Source organism: Ceratotherium simum, chromosome 35, assembly GCF_057802395.1.
Source record: "Ceratotherium simum simum isolate JZ-2026a chromosome 35, ASM5780239v1, whole genome shotgun sequence".
NCBI lineage: Eukaryota > Metazoa > Chordata > Mammalia > Perissodactyla > Rhinocerotidae > Ceratotherium > Ceratotherium simum.
Window position 1 is genome coordinate 24,527,592 of NC_141934.1, and position 17,493 is coordinate 24,545,084.

Sequence of the window (17,493 nt, forward strand, 5' to 3'; positions counted from 1 at the left end):
ATAAATATTGCAGACTTGCTTAGTATTCTTTTTTTTTTATTGAGATATAATTGACATGTAACATTGTATTAGTTTCAGGTGTACAACACAGATTTGATATATGTATATGTGGCAAAATGATTACCACAGTAAGTTTAGTTAATAGTTTGAGTCTTTTATTCCCCTACGGGCAATACTGAAGTCAAGGACTCCTGTCAGGGTATTATTCAGGTAAAAGTAATGTTCTTGTCCAACTAACTCTGGGGGGAGTCTGTGCTCATACAATAGATGTTTGGGTCAGTAATCATTCTGGTAAATATCACAGCAACTTTCACACAGTTTCTTTCCAAAACTCATGGATTCATAGATGGTTAGTCCTAGATGGTGCCACTTATATTTTTGTCAGGTAATATAGTGTGATATACCAATAGAAAACAACCTTAGATATTTATTTTATGCTAAATGGGTCATAGAATGCTTTAAGAACGATAAACCAATTTCTTAAAAGTTGTTTCAACACGACTGCAGTAGAAACTGTTATTTGGATCTATAGTGCCTGCTCATTTGGAGAAAAACCATTACGACAAATAAACCTGAGAATATCAGTTTACTACCACAGGCAAAAAAGAACAACCATTTATTAAAGTAGATACAGAACACTTGTTTGCCCAAATTTTAATACTGCTTTACATAGTTTGTGAAATAATTCCTATTATGTTTATAACCAAAAATTTTAACTGATTACCAATTTATTTTTCACTTGTCAACACACAGTTGATAATCTTGAGGGGAAAATACATCAAAGGCATATATACAATTATAGAAGTTCTTATTATACATGTAGCATGGAAGATACATTTATTTATTACTTTTTACATATTCTAGAAGACATTCAAATGAAGATAAATAGATTGAAACTGGCTGATAAGCTTCTGGTGGCTGAGGTCCTTCATTTTATTTTTTGTGATAAGAAAATCCAAAATTATTTATGTTGAATTTCTCATCATACATTCATTCTAAAAACACAGTAAAAAAAACTTGTAAAGATTGTAGATTGGTTAATTTAGATGTTTTATAAGTGGCTTATTATCTAATTAACTGACTGCTGGGGATGTCTGCTGGAGAAGGAAAAAAAATTTTGGAGAAAATTTTCCCATTTATAGCTGATAAACAAAATAGAAACAACAGAAAAACTAGTTGCAAAGCTACGTGATACTATTTCTGGCCTAGTCTATTATGTCCTGATGAACATTTTAAGTGTTTTCTTTTTCATAAAGGTAAAAATCTGAAAAGAAAGATACATTGTGTATGTTTTTCCCAAAATATAGATTTTAAAAAATATATACATATATAGAAGCTGAAATTATGCAAAACCAATAAACAAAACACTACAGTAGTGTAAGTGGGTGCAGCATATAGATTATAAAATGTCCCCACAGCAGTTTTGGGGCTTTCTCCTCCCTTTACCTGTTTCATGATTTTATAATCACACCCATGTATTATCAAAGCTTGAAATAAAGGCACTACTGACATCAGGTAGTGCAAAGAGCTCAGATATTTCTTTGATTAAGAATAAAATACTTTAAAGGAGTAGATGAAAATGCAAAATGGCACTTTTTTTCAACTCATTCCAGTGTCAAAGCTTAACCAAAACATCTAAATATACAAATGCAGCCTGAAAATATTTTAGTGCAAATATGAAAAGTAACGGCTTAACTTAAAGGTACTTAAATAAGGTATCGTAAGGGTGGGGGCTGTTCTCTGAGATTCCCTAGGGACAACAAATGTAATGGCATCTGGTGCAATGTCTTGTTAAAACTTTTAAAAATCAAGAAGACAAAATTAGAGGTGAAAACTCACCTACTAAGCATTTATTATTCTAACTTATAGGGGGAGACTAAAAGGGCAATTTGTTGAAGATCAAAATATTTTCTTAGATTTGTTGATGGGGGTCAAAAATAACGTGAGTTCTCCTGAAGTCTGCACACACAATGCTGGTGTTCAGTTGCCTAAATGCTAGTGCATCTGAGCAAGCCCAGTTCATGATTTGAGTTTTCATCAGAAGGTCTCGTCGTCATTGCAGTTGGTTGCCCAGTGCCCAAACATCTCACAGATTTCACAGTACGGGCGCTCCTCGCTCCGACTGCCGTGGTGTGTGGAATGGGGGGGGTCCTCAGACATCTGTGCCTGGGTAGGACAATCCTCTGTGTCATGGAGATCAAAGCAGTCACATATGTCACAGAAGAGGCGAGGTTTCTTCTTGGACTGTTTCTCCTGGTCATCACTACAAATGTTAACGTGTATAATCAGAAACTCATCTCTATCAGAAGAAATTCAAGAGACAATATCATTTGTAAAGAATAAAAAACAAGCAAGAACGAATTATGGCCAAGTCTGGGAACCTCAAGTGAAAGTACTACAGTCCACATTTAAAATTTTCATGTCAAACCATTTGTAGTGTATCACTCTCTTTCCAGATTTATAGCCATATAACCACAAAGCAATTGTTTCTTCAATCCAGTGGAGAACCTAACTTTAAAAACACACATTTATTTAAATGGAACTAAGGTTCCAATCAGTATTGCTTAATATGAAATACCTGTCATAATTGTTTAAGTCATCACCATTCCCATTAAGGGCTGCTTCTGACATCATTTCCACTTTCATCTTGAGGTCTTGATTCTTCCTCTGAAGGTCCACTATTACTGAATTTAGGAAATCAATCTGATTTGTTCAGGAAAAAGAAAAGAAAACACGTGTAAAACGTCTAAAACGTGTATGCTGGACTATCAAGGAGTCATGGGAGTATACTCTCATGCTACACTCAGGCTGCAGAGGGTGCTGGACGTCACAGAAGGGGCCAACAGTGGCTGTTACTGAACCCATAGTTTATATATACACACACATACAAAATTTTACAAAAAGCATAACCAGTTAGTTGTTCTATTAAACTGTAGAAACAATCCAGGACTTTTACGTTTTGCAGATTTGAAAAAGTTCATGGAAATTCTCCTCAGCCCACCATTTAACACTGATTGGTCATGGTGGGATGGTAAATACGTCTTCAGAAGAAAATGAAGGAGTTTTAATCCCCCCCACCACCCCCTAAAGCCTCAGTAGATAGTTGTATGTCATAGTTGCACATCCTTCTAGTTGCTGTATGTGGGACGAGGCCTCAGCATGGCCGGAGAAGTGGTGCGTCGGTGTGCGCCCGGGATCCGAACCCGGGCCACCAGCCGCGGAGCGCACGCACTCAACCACTAAGCCATGGGGCCGGCCGCGAAGGAGTTTTAAAGAGAAGGCTCAAGCTCCCTTTCAACTGAGGAGACACTTAGGCACCCACTGACAGGGCAGCGTTCAGGTACCACAGTAGGAAGAGCCCTGTGCCAAGACGCACTGGGCAGTGGGATAACGAGATGACCATCAGGAGGAAATGCTCTGGTCTTAACATCTCCTTTCAAACCAAGAGGACAAAATATATTATTAAAAACAAAAAGATTCTTCCCTCTTCTACAAATAATAAAAAGGTCTCATTTCTCTAAATATCCATTGAAAAAAGTCCCTTTACAATATTAAAAAATATATATGTGTGTATGTATATATTCACATACATACATATTTCACTTTTTAAAGAAATATTTGGCCTTTTCCTGCTGGGGCAAGTTACGAAACAAAGCTAGCAGTCACTAGCTTTGTGACCCTCTGCAGAACATTCCTTCTAACATCAAAGGCAGACCCACTGAATCTCTTTGCACTTCTCAAACTGCATTTTCTAAGACTTTATTCTGTTAGGAAATCCATTTCACGAAGGAAAAAAAGCCACAACATGGATGTAAAAGTGGGAAACCAGACACACACACACAAACACGTTCTCGCAAATTAGGAAACATAAAACAAACCATTTGCTGATTGGAAGAAAGTGTTGGCAGCGGCAGATGAAACAAACAGAAGCAGAAAGGAAAGGGGAAAAGAGAAAACACTGTTAATTAAGTTTATGCTTATGAGACATACAAACTAAGCAGACAATGCTCTCCAGGGTAAGTTAGTACATTTGTTGAATCCTTTCATGCCTTTCAAAGGAGATGTCAGATAACTAAAACAAATTACAAACTCACTGAGTTTTTCTTTTATTTAAAAGTAAAAGATGGCTTTTGTACCTTTGAATTTTAAATAGGATAAATACACCCAAAATACATCATTAAAAGTGAAGATGGATGTTAGTTGCTTATGTGCTATTATATTTCCAAATATAGAATAGTTTGCTTCCATATAATCCCATTTTTAAAACTAAGGCTGTTTTGATAATTTTGGCTTTAGGACTCAATTTTCAAGAACCCCATATTTTTAAGGTAAAGACAAGCAAGGAACCTTTTGACAAAGCAATTCTACTTCTAGGAATTTATCCTAAAGAAATAATGGTATATCTGCAAAATTATAGATGTTTACAATACACCTAAAAGATCAGAAACATCCTAAATGTCACGTCAACCAATGGGGAACTCATTAAATTATAGTATGGCCATGTAATGGAATACTATATGGCTATAAAAAAATAAGTGCAGAACAATTTATGTAATATGCCACCATTTATGTAAAAAAGAAGAGGAAAAATACTGTATTAGTCTTGGCTTATATATACATTTTTTAAAGTCTCAGAAGAGATTTAAAAAAAAGACACTAATAATAGTGATTACCTGTTTGGGGGAGTGGGAACTGAACAGGAGAGAGACAGTGGTTGGAGGGAGATTTTTTACTGTATATATTTTTAACATTGGTTAATGTTTAGACTGTATGAATGTATTACCTATTCAAAAGATTAAATGACTTTCAAAAATAGCAAGTAAGCAAAGCAAAAGGAAGGAATATTACCTGACTCTCTTGGGCTCTTTCATCTTCTTCTGCCTGAGTATCAGTATTACCTTATATTAAAAAAATAAATAAGTAAAAGTGGAGGGGGGATTTTTTAAAAAATCACAATCTTTTTTCCTTGTTATTGCAATGAAAGGGCCAGTGTTAGAAATTCATCTTCACGTGGAATTCCCAGATGCGCCTCTTTGAGAACTTCTTCATGAGTTCCTGTCCCATGTCTGGACCCCTACGGGATCTACCTAGACGCTTACCCCACCCCTCAGGTGTTCTCTCTCAGGCTGGCCCACTGCTGAGTAAGAATGCCCTCACATCCATCTGAATTTAAAGAAGCAACTATCGTTCTCTCACAAAGGGACCATCTCTGTTCTCCTTCACTGCAGTGCACTTTCAGGACCCACAGTTGCTACTGGGATGGCAGCTATCACCTACCATCTTATATCTCTGCCAACCCTCAAGACCACAGGAAGGTCCAGAGTGGGGATACCAGGCACGCCCCCGTGTGTGGCACCCAGGTTGTGACCAGCCCTCATCTGATTAAATGGTGGGAGAGCCAAGGACAGATGGGTCAAGTCAGGGGCAGCACAACAGCCCCTTCAAAGGGCATCTCTACCCGGAACGGCTCCTCTGCAGGAAGCAGCAGGGTTGGAAAGAAGTGCCACGCGGTCATCATTTACCTGAGGAGCTGCTGAGCTGCCTCTTGTTTTCTTTGAGTTGAAGCTCCAAGTTCTTTACCTTGAGCTCAAGCTTCACCTTATCAGACTCTAGAGACTGAACAACTGAATGCAAGGACTTGGCAGAGGCGTTTTCTCCCCTGAGCACTGTGACCTGAAACACAGTGGTTTAACTTAGGCTCGGAGTAAGCACACAAAGAGGCAGTGTGAGCGTTCACCGTAGCTGGTACTCTACCTCATTCCTCAGCTTCTCCAGCTCTGCGTCCTTTTCTGTGAGTAAGGCACTAGTAATACTGATGGATTTCTGCAAGGAAGCTTTTTCTTCATCTGTGTCTTTTATTAACTTGGATTCTCTAAAAGACCAAAGAGTTAAAAAAAATTCCAGAAATCAACCGAGAGAGTGGTCAGTTTACAACTGTCCTAGAACAAACACACAATTAACGTCAGTTAATGTAAGAAAAAAAGTATCACAGGGAGGTTTATAAGGGGTTAAGGCTATTATGCTTGCAAAATTGTACTTGAAATTTTACTTACTGTGAGGGGAGAAAAAGTTTACCTATGCATAGACATGCCAGAATCTGCATATCATTGTATCCATTTGAATTTAAAGAAACAAGTTAATAACTTTGGAAGACGTAAAATTAAAAAAACAGAACAAGACTGTTGTACCCCCAAAGAATTCTTTAAAAAAGCTAACCCCGAGTTGAATTCTGTTACTTCTTGAATAAATTATTACCAAGCAATAACAACAATTAAAATACACACATGCAAAGCGATTATACAGATGTCATGCAGAGCAGTTTTATGCTGGAAGTATCAATTGGTTCTCACTAATTTCAGTAACTTTTAGCAAGTTCCAAGAATGTGTTTTTGAGATCTATGGGCCAAAACAGTAGCAAAGATTATTATTACTATTCAAACTGAAAGATTATTACTTTTCATCCATAGAATCTGAAGAGGACATTAAGTTGCTCATAGAAATTAAAGGTAATTACATAAAGGCTAGAACAGAAATGTTACAATGGATTTCCAGGCGTAGAAGGAAAGCATGGGGGAGCCGGGAGGGAGAGGGTCAGAGCACTTGGTTTCTGTTCTCAGCCTGATGCAGCATTTGGTTATCAGCAGAGGGAGGGGCACCAGGCCTTTAATGAGAGGGAAACATTTAGGGAGTGGGAGAAGAAAGGGAAAGATGAGGGGGGCAAGGAGGGAGGGCAAGACACAAAAGATACAACCCCAAAGGGCAGGCTACTCTGTGTTTATACATGTGTATGTGTTTACGTTTTTGTTGTAAAAATTACATGCATTCCAAAGTGCCAAGGCCATCAAAGACAAGGAAAGACTGAGGAACTGTCACAGATTGGAGGAGACTAAGGAGATATGACAACTGAATGCAATGTGGTTTCCTAGATTGGATCCTGGAAGAGAAAAAAGAGGTTAATGGAAAAAGTGGGGAAATCTGACTAAGCCTAGAGCCTAGCTAGGAGTACTGTGCCAATGTGACTTTCTTAGTTTTGCTAAATGCACCAGGGAATGTAAGATGTTCACATTAGGAGAAGCTGGGTGCAGGGTATATGGGAACTCTCTGTACTACCTTCAACTCTTCTGTAAATCTAAAATTATTTTTAAAATAAAAAGATTTTAAAAATTACATGCAGTGTGAAGAGGAAAAAGATCTTGTATCACAAAAATATTTTGGGAAAAACAAAACTAGAGAAACATTTCCTAGCTAGCCCTCAGGCCACACACCCTGAGACACTGCATTAATGTAAATAATCATCAGTGAGAGTTCATAACTTAATAACAACAAGCCAAATTACTCTATTAGAAGTAACTCGGTGAACGTGGAGCATGTAATGGTTCAGTCTGTTTCAGAACTGACTGGAGGAATCGGAAACTGAGGCCCAAGTTAGAAATGGCAGAACATATGTCTGGTTAGTGAGACCCAAGATATCCGGCACACGAATTACAAAATTCTCATGATTTATGGTAAATTGAAATTCTACACAAAGATGAAAATATAAGTGTTGTATTTATCTCATTGAGTGGCTTACGCTTACACTCCAGAATGAAAATAGTAAGAAAAGAATCTGAGACTTACAGAAATTTCTTGAATTCAACACCCAAACGTTCTATGTACAATGGAAGGGGGTGGATATTGGTGCTGTTAAATTACTAAGTGAATACCACCTTGCTAGGAAATAGGATCTTGGTTAGTTTAAAACAAAAACAAAGATTTTAAAGGAAGGAATGTACAGGCACTTCTTCCATCTGATAGTGAATATCTGATGTTAGCCAAAGATTCAATAAGTCTTGGGCTCCTTAAGTTTCTGTTAAATTTATTTGCTAGTTTATTCTATTTGTAAAAACTATTTCTTTTTTTTTTTTTTTTAAAGATTTTATTTATTCATTTTTTCCCCCCAAAGCCCCAGTAGATAGTTGTATGCCATAGGTTCACATCCTTCTAGTTGCTGCACGTGGGACTCGGCCTCGCGCTGGACGGAGAAGCGGCGCCTTGGGGCTTGCCCGGGATCCGAACCCGGGCCGCCAGCATCAGAGCGCGCGCACTTAACCGCTAAGCCACGGAGCCGGCCCTGTAAAAACTATTTCAAGAGCTTCATTCATTATAAATCCAAGTCAAATTTGAAAAACGTAATTTTAAATGTTTTTACTGAAAAATACCAAGATTTGGGGGTTGTTGAACAGATTTAGATTCTTCTATAATCAGACTCTAGTTAGGCAAGATCTCACAGATTCTTTGTTAGGGAAGGATAAAGACACCATCAGCTGGCAGAAGGAAAAATGTATAGGTATCTTTGTCTGCTTATCATCACATACACATAACCTCTAAGTGAGGCTGCTTTCTAAGAAGATGGAAATAGAATGTTTCTTACACAAGTTAACAAAGATGCACGCTTAAGAAAGGGATCTGACTTGTGATTTATATACCAAATGACAGGACAAATAGACTTTGGCATCTCATCTTTGTGATAGATCTTCATTGCCGGCTTCTTAGGCTATTTCTAAGGCCTAATCCCACTGTGCAAACCAAGAGGGGCTAAATTAAACCATTTATGCCAACATTACTGACACCTGAGTCACAAATCACACTGACAGGAGGGCCTGTGTTACTTTTAAGCCACATTGGCTAGAATGACTTGGTGTTACTAAAAACATCAAGAAGGAAAGATAAACATAACATGAAAGAAGGGCTATAGGGGCCAGAAATCTTTCCCCCAGGAGAGCATATCACCCAGATTCTTTCCTTACTACTTACATAAGAAATAAATTCCAGTAATGAAGCAAATACCTTAAAGTGTTACTGGGCAAGCTTTAAAAATGCAAGATAACAAGAACCAAATATTAGAAACATGAAGAGAAATGCAAATACAGTAAGGAGAACTAAATTTGCACAGAAGTTCTTTGCTATTTATAGGTATAAAAAAGATATATGTGTGTGTGTGTGTGTGTTTATGTATATACTGCTGAGAATATTTTACAAAACAAAAGCAAGACACAGAGGGACAAAGGCAGCCAAAAAATATATACAACCATTTGGTTTACTAAAAATTTATGAAATTTATTTATTATAACGTGGATAGACTTTCTTTAGTCTTACCATTAAAGACACACAGATATAGCAAAGGAAGCAAGAGTAGGAAAGGGAAAAGAGAGGGGTGAAATGAGCATTGATAAGTAGCGCAAGCTTGGAGACAGTCAGACAGTTAGCAACCCACAGTGAGCCTAATGAGCTGGAGGAGCACGGGACCTCGTCAGAACTGGCGATGGTACCAGGTTTCATTCCTGACAGACGTCTTGTGTTTACACTAACAGAATTAATTCTGACTCCAAAAAGTCCACACCTAAGATTTTGGCTCTGGAGTCCCTTCTTTGATATCAAAAAGCCTAGAGAAGGGAGGGAAGCCAAGTTCCCAAACCTGCTGTAGGCTTGAGCAGTCAGAGGAACACACTTCTCCACTTCTGTCAACTACAGCAAGTCAAGGTTGGCTCTGCTTTATCTACTAGACATCTTGGAATCTGTTTTGAAAAAGGTTTGCCTAACTTGGAGACCAGTTTTCCAAAGAAATGATTACATTTTAAGCTAAGAGAAAAACCTTTACTACATAATGCTTGCAATTCAATGTTTAGATACCAAAAACCACAGCAAATACAGGAGGTTGCTACTAATCTCTTAATGGTAAGTAGTTTAATCCTACAGTCAAGATGCACTTCAGTACAACGACCATTTGAATGAAGCAATTATATACTATCTTGACTACGAATGTTCAATTATCACTTCTAAATTAAACTGTTGACTAAGATCTTAGTTCTTGCGTGAACAACTATATTTCAAATATTTTTATGATTTAAGTACTTTCTAGACTTTTAAATTAAGAGCATATCAAATTCTTTTTATTACTCTATGCTATATGTACTTAACTATTAACACATAGACCTACATACGAATCTTTTACCAAACTGACTGTTAGAAGGCACTTAAGAGCCCAAATTATTAGCTAAAATACGTTTGCATTCAGATTTCTGAAACAGACACAAATTTCCATGAGGGTTAAGAATTTGACAAAAAAACACTTCTAAATATGAGAAACTAGGTTTTTAAATTTTTCGCTCACAGGAAAAATTATCATCTTTATCTGCGTTTCTGATAAAATGAGTAATTTTCAAGAGACACTCTCAAACATATCCAGGACTTAAAAATGGGAGCAGAGATGGTGACATAAGAAGAGAGGACTCGACATGTACTCAAATTTGTTCTATCTTTTTAAGCTGGTGAAAAAAGTCACGTGCCTAATCACATGTTGAAAGGCATGTAATTTAAAGTCACACGGTGAGGACTAACAAAACACAGCATCTTTCTTGTAAAAAAAGATTAAAAAGTAATGATAAATAAACTAAATAAATGTACAGTGAGAAAAGAACCAGCATAAAAATCTGAAGACCTGGGTCTTATGCTTGCATCCAAGTTCCTAGCCCAGTTGCCTAACTTTAGGGCTTTAGTTTGCATTTTTTTTTTTTTTATAATTTTATTTATTTATTTTTCCCCCAAAGCCCCAGTAGATAGTTGTATGTCATAGTTGCACATCCTTCTAGTTGCTGTATGTGGGACGCAGCCCCAGCATGGCCAGAGAAGCGTCGCGTCAGTGCGCGCCCGTTCTCCGAACCCGGGCCGCCAGCAGCGGAGCGCGCACTCAACCGCTAAGCCACGGGGCCGGCCCTTTAGTTTGTATTTAAATGCAAGCCCCGCCATGCATTCCACTGGGTTGTTGTGACATTTGATAAACTTGTGAATTATGAAGTGCTACATAAATACAAGGGGATTATGTCAGTATTTACACCAGCCCATTTTTATTTATATGTTCCCTCCACAAGAATAAGCCCTATTAATTTTTTCACATATCCTTGATAACTGCATACATGAAGTTCTTTTTAAAGAAACAAAGCCTTATTTATGTCAAATTAATAAGGACCACATGGGCAGAGCTGTGCCTGTACACAGGAACTAGGTTAAGGCATGGCAGACCAGTCACCACAGCTCATCGTCACTTGGAGAACACCAGGCTGGACCAAGGGCATCGCTGTCGTGAAACATACATGCATTCTGGTGTGAAACTTTAAAGAAGAATGAATCTGAGTATTTCCTAATTAAAAAAAGGAGTGAGGAAAGGCACCCCTGGACCGAGGCCTAATGTCCTCTAGAATGTAGCTTACGGAACCCAAATGTCTTTGTGGGCTAAATAAAGCCCTCAATTCCTAAGCAACTGCCATGCTGGTAGGAGGGGACACTGGCAGTGTCAAACACGCGTGCCAGTGATCGGTAAGGGAAACTTCTGCCCTGACAGGTAAGAATGAAATACTTTGCAAGAGCATAGAGGAATTCTGTAGTATTTTTTTCTATTTTATTATTATTTTTTAAATTGAGGTATAGAAGAATTCTTGATTATACCGTTCTTAAAGGTTTATTTTAGTTTTAGTTTTGTTAGTAAGAAAAAAGCATGCCACTGTTGTGATGCACATCTATTCAGAACTGTACAGCAAACCACAGCACTGGCTGTGGTCTCAGCAACAGTACACACTGAACCTGCTGGGCATGCAATGCGAAGCAAAAAATTTCTCTAGACACAAACTGCACATTTTAAAGAGCAGACAGAGACTCTCAGGATGTATTAGCATTGGGCTTCTAAACGATTATTTCTTTTTTTTTTTTTAATTTTTATTTATTTATTTTTTCCCCCAAAGCCCCAGTAGATAGTTGTATGTCATAGCTGCACAGCCTTCTAGTTGCTGTATGTGGGACGCGGCCTCAGCATGGCGGGAGAAGCAGTGCGTCGGTGCGCGCCCGGGATCCGAACCCGGGCCGCCAGCAGCGGAGCGCGTGCACTTAACCGCTAAGCCAGGGGGCCAGCCCTAAACGATTATTTCTGTGGGCCTGTTTATCCTTACTCAAAAGTACTGGAAGGCTTCCATTTGAATATCATTTGATTATCATGAAAGAATAACAAACTCTTTTTTAGAAAATAAATAGAAGCATTTAAAATGGAGTTACTGGGCCGGCCCCGTGGCTTGGCGGTTGGGTGCGCGCGCTCCGCTGCTGGCGGCCTGGGTTCGGATCCCGGGCACGCACCGACGCACCACTTCTCCGGCCATGCTGGGGCCGCGTCCCACATACAGCAGCTGGAAGGATGTGCAACTATGACGTACAACAATCTACTGGGGCTTTGGGGGGGAAAAAATTAATAAATAAAATCTTTAAAATGGAGTTACTCATTATTATTGAAAAATTACAATTTTTATATAATTGAAATCAGTATTTATATGCAGATCAATTACTCTATGTAAATTATAGTATTTTTAGTTACTGAAACTAGGAGGTAACAGCAGTATAACAGGAGAATCTGATTTTGGAACACTTCTGAGTAAATGCAACTGAACATGGCTTAAAAATTAAACTATTCTTTGTTTTAATAATTAATACTGAAACTTTTGCAAATAAATTTTCATGTGTCAAATATGAATACCAAACTATCACAAGGCAATTTTCTGATTACAAGAAGGTCGCATGTTTTCTACAAGTCACTGTACACATCATGTTCCAACATTTTCCTTATTAAACACACACACGCAGCAATAAACACAAAAAGAAAGCCTACCTCTTTTTCATTTCTAACAACTGATTATTGAGCACAGATCTCTCTTCTTCCAGCTGAAAAAAAAAACACAAAAAAGTTCAGTTCATAACAAGCCCACAGAGAGGCCTATTTCTCAGCCACAGGTCACACTTCCAGGCTCCAGGACAGCTAAAGCAACTGGCTTTCCTCACAGGCAATGAAAACCGAGCAAGTGGTCACTATATCACAGAATGTACAGTTATTAACTTACAAATCACTTATGACCTGAATGACTCCCCTTCTTCAGGGACCTGAGAGTTAAAAATATTAAATAACAACATCTGACCGGTGCATGCCGTATCTTAGGCATTCAGTAAATGTTTGTTAAATGAATGAGTGAAAGCTTCACTATTAACATTTTGGTTCTTTGACTGAAACAACAGAGGTCAAGTGTTACTAACTCAGGGAGGGCTAGGACCAGGTCATTTACTCTAAATGGGCCTCATTTTATGCCTACTATATTCCAAGCATTTGTTTCTCACCTATAAAATAAAGAGATTCAAAGGAATTTATAGTGGCCCTTTAGTTCTAAAATTCTATTATCCTCTGAAGGGTAAAAAATAAAAGATCAGTTAATCTTATAAGAGAAGACTCACCTCTACCCTCAATGTGCACCATACAGAGTTTAGCCAACTACCAATTTCAACTCACATTGTTAATTAAGAAAGGGGTGAAAAAGCTCTTATGTGGATGTGTTTTTTTTAAAGATAATACCAAAGACTATCTAATGGTTTCCAACAGCCCAGAATTTAAGCTACTGGCTCACTATATGTAGTTATGGTCTTATTTCTGGTTATGTATCCATTATGTACATGCTTTGCTACAAGGTCTTCATACTTCATGGATACTTACATCCATTAAGGTATATGCTTTTGCTGTATGAGTAATTCACAGAAATATTTAGAAATTTTTAAAGAGTGAAAGGAAGGAAAAAGAGTGGGAAGCAAACTTTAAAAAAATGAAATCAAAGGGAGAACATCTAGAGAGTGGGTTGTGGAGATGAGGGGGGATTTCATTTTTTCTTTTCTGCCCTTTTATATAGTTTATTTTTTATTTATTTATTTATTATTATTATTTTTTTTTTTTACAGTGCAGGAGTCTTTTATTTTTTTTCACCTATCATGCCATGAATTCATAGGGAATGGGTTCCAGCAGCTCAGGCTCCTTTCCATTGGTTCTCACGAAGTGTGCTTCTCCGGGTAGAGCAGGCTAGCGCTTCAGCTAAACCCAAGTACCCTTCTCTTTGGCTTCCTTCTTTTTCTGATCATTTTCCTTCACTCGTTTCAGGAAGCTATCTCGGCTCTTAGAGTGCTTAATATGCTCAATACGTACATTAATTCTCTTGGCAAGAATCTTGCCCTTAACTTGCTTGTTTACAACAATGCCAACAGCATGCTGGGTGACACTGTATGTACACCTTCCAGTTTTGCCATGGTAACATTTGTGGGGCATTCCTTTTTGAACAGTGCCCATTCCCTTGATATCTACAATATCACCTTTCTTGTAGATTCGCATATATGTGGCCAAAGGAACAACTCCATGTTTTCTAAAAGGCCTAGAGAACATATAGCGGGTGCCTCTCCTCTTTCCCTTTGTGTTGGTCATTTTGGCAAATTACTGGAAGATGGCGGTTCCGGCCGAAAAGCTATATTTATTTTTTAAACAAGGAAGCTGCTTTACTTCTATAGTTAAAAAAATTAAAACAGAAGAAAAAATCAATTAACATACTTAAGACTGGGAAATGCCTACAATGAAGATAAAATGGATAAAAGACATGGCAGATAGTTTGCAACACAGAAAATACAAATTATTAATAAACATTTGAAAAATCATTCAACCTTGCAAAAAACAGTATGCAGAGATTCTCCCTCTTTCTTGGAGGATGCACTATGCCTGAATTTCCATGGAATAGAAGTTTGGGATATTTATTGTACTGATTTTTCTTTTTTTGTGTCTGTGAGGAAGATCAGCCCTGAGCTAACATCTATGTCAATCCTCTTCTTTTTGCTGAGGAAGACTGGCCCTGGGCTAACATCCATGCCCATCTTCCTCTACTTTATATGGGACGCCGCCACAGCATGGCCTGACAAGCAGTGCATCGGTGCACGCCCAGGATCCGAACCCGGGCCACCAGCAGCAGAGCGCGTACACTTAACCACTACACCACAGGGCCAGCCTCGATTCTTTTTTTTTTTTTTAACGTTTTTTATTGATGTCATAATAGTTTATAACACATTGTGAGATTCCAGTTGTAAATTATTATTTGTCATTCACCATATAAATGTGCCGCGTCACCCTTTGTACCCACTCCCCACCCCCTTCCCCCTGGTAACCATCAAACTGTTCTGTCTGTGTGTTAGTTTATATTCCACATATGAATGAAGTCATACAGTGTTTGTCTTTCTCTGTCTGGCTTATGTCACTTAACATAATGCCCTCCAGGTCCATCCATGTTGTTGCAAATGGGACAATTTTGTCTTTTTTTATGGCTGAGTAGTATTCCATTGTATATATATATATCACATCTTCTTTATCCAATCATCTGTCAGTGGACACTTTGGTTGCTTCCACTTCTTGGCTACAGTGAATATTATTTATTATTCTGCATAATAATGCTGCAATGAACATAGGGGTGCATAAGCCTTTTTGGATTGTCGATTTCAAGTTCTTTGGATAAATACCTAGAAGTGGGATAGCTGGATCATAAGGTATTTCTACTTTTAATTTTTTGAGGACTCTTCCATACTGTTTTCCATAGAGGCTGCACCAGTTTGCATGCTCACCAGCAGTGAATGAGGGTTCCCTTTTCTCCACATCCTCTCCAACATTTGCTATTTTCTGTCTTGGTGATTATAGCCATTCTCACGGGTATAAGGTGATATCTCAGTATAGTTTTGATTTGCATTTCCCTGATGATCAGTGATGGTGAACATCTTTTCATACGCCTATTGGCCATCTGTATATCTTCCTTGGAGAAATGTCTGTTCACATCCTCTGCCCATTTTTTGATCAGGTTATTTGGTTTTTTGTTGTTCAGTTGTATGAGTTCTTTATATATTATGGAGGTTAACCCCTTGTCAGATATATGATTTGCAAATATTTTCTCCCAGCTGGTGGGTTGTCTTGTCTTTTCATTTTGATCCTCGTTTCTTTTGCCTTGCAGAAGCTCTTTAGTCTGATGAAGTCCCACTTGTTTATTTTTTCTTTTGTTTCCCTTATCCGAGTAGACATGGACTTCAAAAAGATCCCTCTAAGACTGATGTCAAAGAGTGTTCTGCCTATATTTTCTTCTAGGAGTTTTATAGTTTCAGGTCTTACTGTCAAGTCTTTGATCCATTTTGAGTTAATTTGTACTCATTCTTAATAGAAAACAATAGTTTTTTCTTCTTCTGGTCCATGATCCAATCTAGGATAACAAGTTGCATTTAGCAGTCAAATTTCTTAAATCTAAATAGTTCCTCATTCTTTCCTTGTCTTTTGTGACCTTGATATTTTTGAAGAGTGAAAGCCAGTTATTTTATAGAATGTCCGTCAATTTGGATTCATCCGATGCTTCCATGTGAATCGAGTCAGATCATGCACTCTTTGGCAGGAACACCACAGAAGTGATCCCATGTCCTTCTCAGTACATGATATCAAGAGGTGCACAATGTTGCTTTTTGGTGAGGGTATCTTTGATCATTTGTTTAAGAAAGAAGTATCTTCATGTTTCTCCACTGTAAAGGTACTATTTTTTCCTTCATAATTAATATACATTTTGTGGAGAGAGATTTTGAAACTATGTACATTTCCTGTTCCTCAACAAAATTTGACCCACTTATTTTAGCACCAATTGATAATTCTTGCCTAAGTAAATTATTACCATGATGGTTACCAAATGGTGATTTTCTAATTCCATCATTTCGTCTATTTATTAGTTGGCGTTTACCATAAAGAAGGACTTTCATTTTTCCTCTGTTTACTTATTTACATCTATCTGGTTCTATGAGGTATTTATATGATGGTTTCCTATTTTATTCAGTAGGCTGTAATCCATTATTATTATTATTTCTTTTGATGCTCAAATTATCTCAGATTTAACCTTCAACATAGTTTGATGTGCTTTTGACTAATCCCTAGCACTTCCTTGCTTTTTGGTACGCAAGATATTCCAGGCTCATCTTGTACTCCTTCTGTCTCAGCCCTGGAATCAGCTATTTCTCTAAGGGCCTTTTAGCAGAGAACAATATTTAGAAACCAAAATCTAGGCGCTAGGTGTGCTCATTGATATTGGAGTCTTATTGCTTCTAAACCCTGTCAGTGGACTTGATCAAAATTTAAAACTTCTGCTCTTTAAAAGACACTGTTAAGGAAGTATAAAGACAAGCCACACACTGAGAGAAAACACTTGCAAAACACATCCTGATAAAGAACTTGTATCCGGACTATACTAAGAACTCTCACAACTCAATAATGTGTAGACAAACAACCAAATTAAAAAATGGGCAAAGATCTCAACAGACATTTGACCACAGAAGAGATAAAGAAGGCCACTAAGCACATGAAAAGATGCTCAACATCAATGGTCATCAAGGAAATGCAAATTAAAACGACACTTGAGACACTTGTGTTATGATTTCTAGTTTCATTCCATTGTGGTCAGAAAACATACTTTGCATGATTTCAAGCCTTTTAAATTTATTGAGACCTGCTTTATGACCTAACATATGATCTATCCTGGAAAGTGTTCCATGTACACTTGACAAGAATGTGTATTCTGCTGTTCTTGGGTGGAATGCTCTATAGATGAC

The 17,493-nt window shown here is 37.8% G+C and overlaps 1 protein-coding gene and 1 pseudogene across 8 annotated transcripts in view; both read right to left on the bottom strand.

The window, feature by feature from the left end:
• Positions 1-585: 585 nt before the first annotated feature.
• Positions 586-17,493, bottom strand: part of CLIP1 (CAP-Gly domain containing linker protein 1) — a 124,316-nt gene continuing 107,408 nt past the window's right edge. For all 8 annotated transcript variants that reach the window (XM_087423351.1, XM_087423348.1, XM_087423350.1 and 5 more), the window contains 6 exons: positions 12,686-12,738; positions 5,755-5,872; positions 5,523-5,673; positions 4,849-4,898; positions 2,579-2,703; positions 586-2,263 (listed from right to left, as the gene is read on the bottom strand). In XM_087423351.1, the coding sequence (XP_087279477.1) occupies positions 2,038-2,263; positions 2,579-2,703; positions 4,849-4,898; positions 5,523-5,673; positions 5,755-5,872; positions 12,686-12,738 (723 nt within the window). In that variant the 3' untranslated portion in view covers positions 586-2,037. The remainder of the gene's footprint in view (positions 2,264-2,578; positions 2,704-4,848; positions 4,899-5,522; positions 5,674-5,754; positions 5,873-12,685; positions 12,739-17,493) is intronic.
• On the bottom strand, positions 13,821-14,352 carry LOC101387639 (large ribosomal subunit protein eL21 pseudogene; annotated as a pseudogene).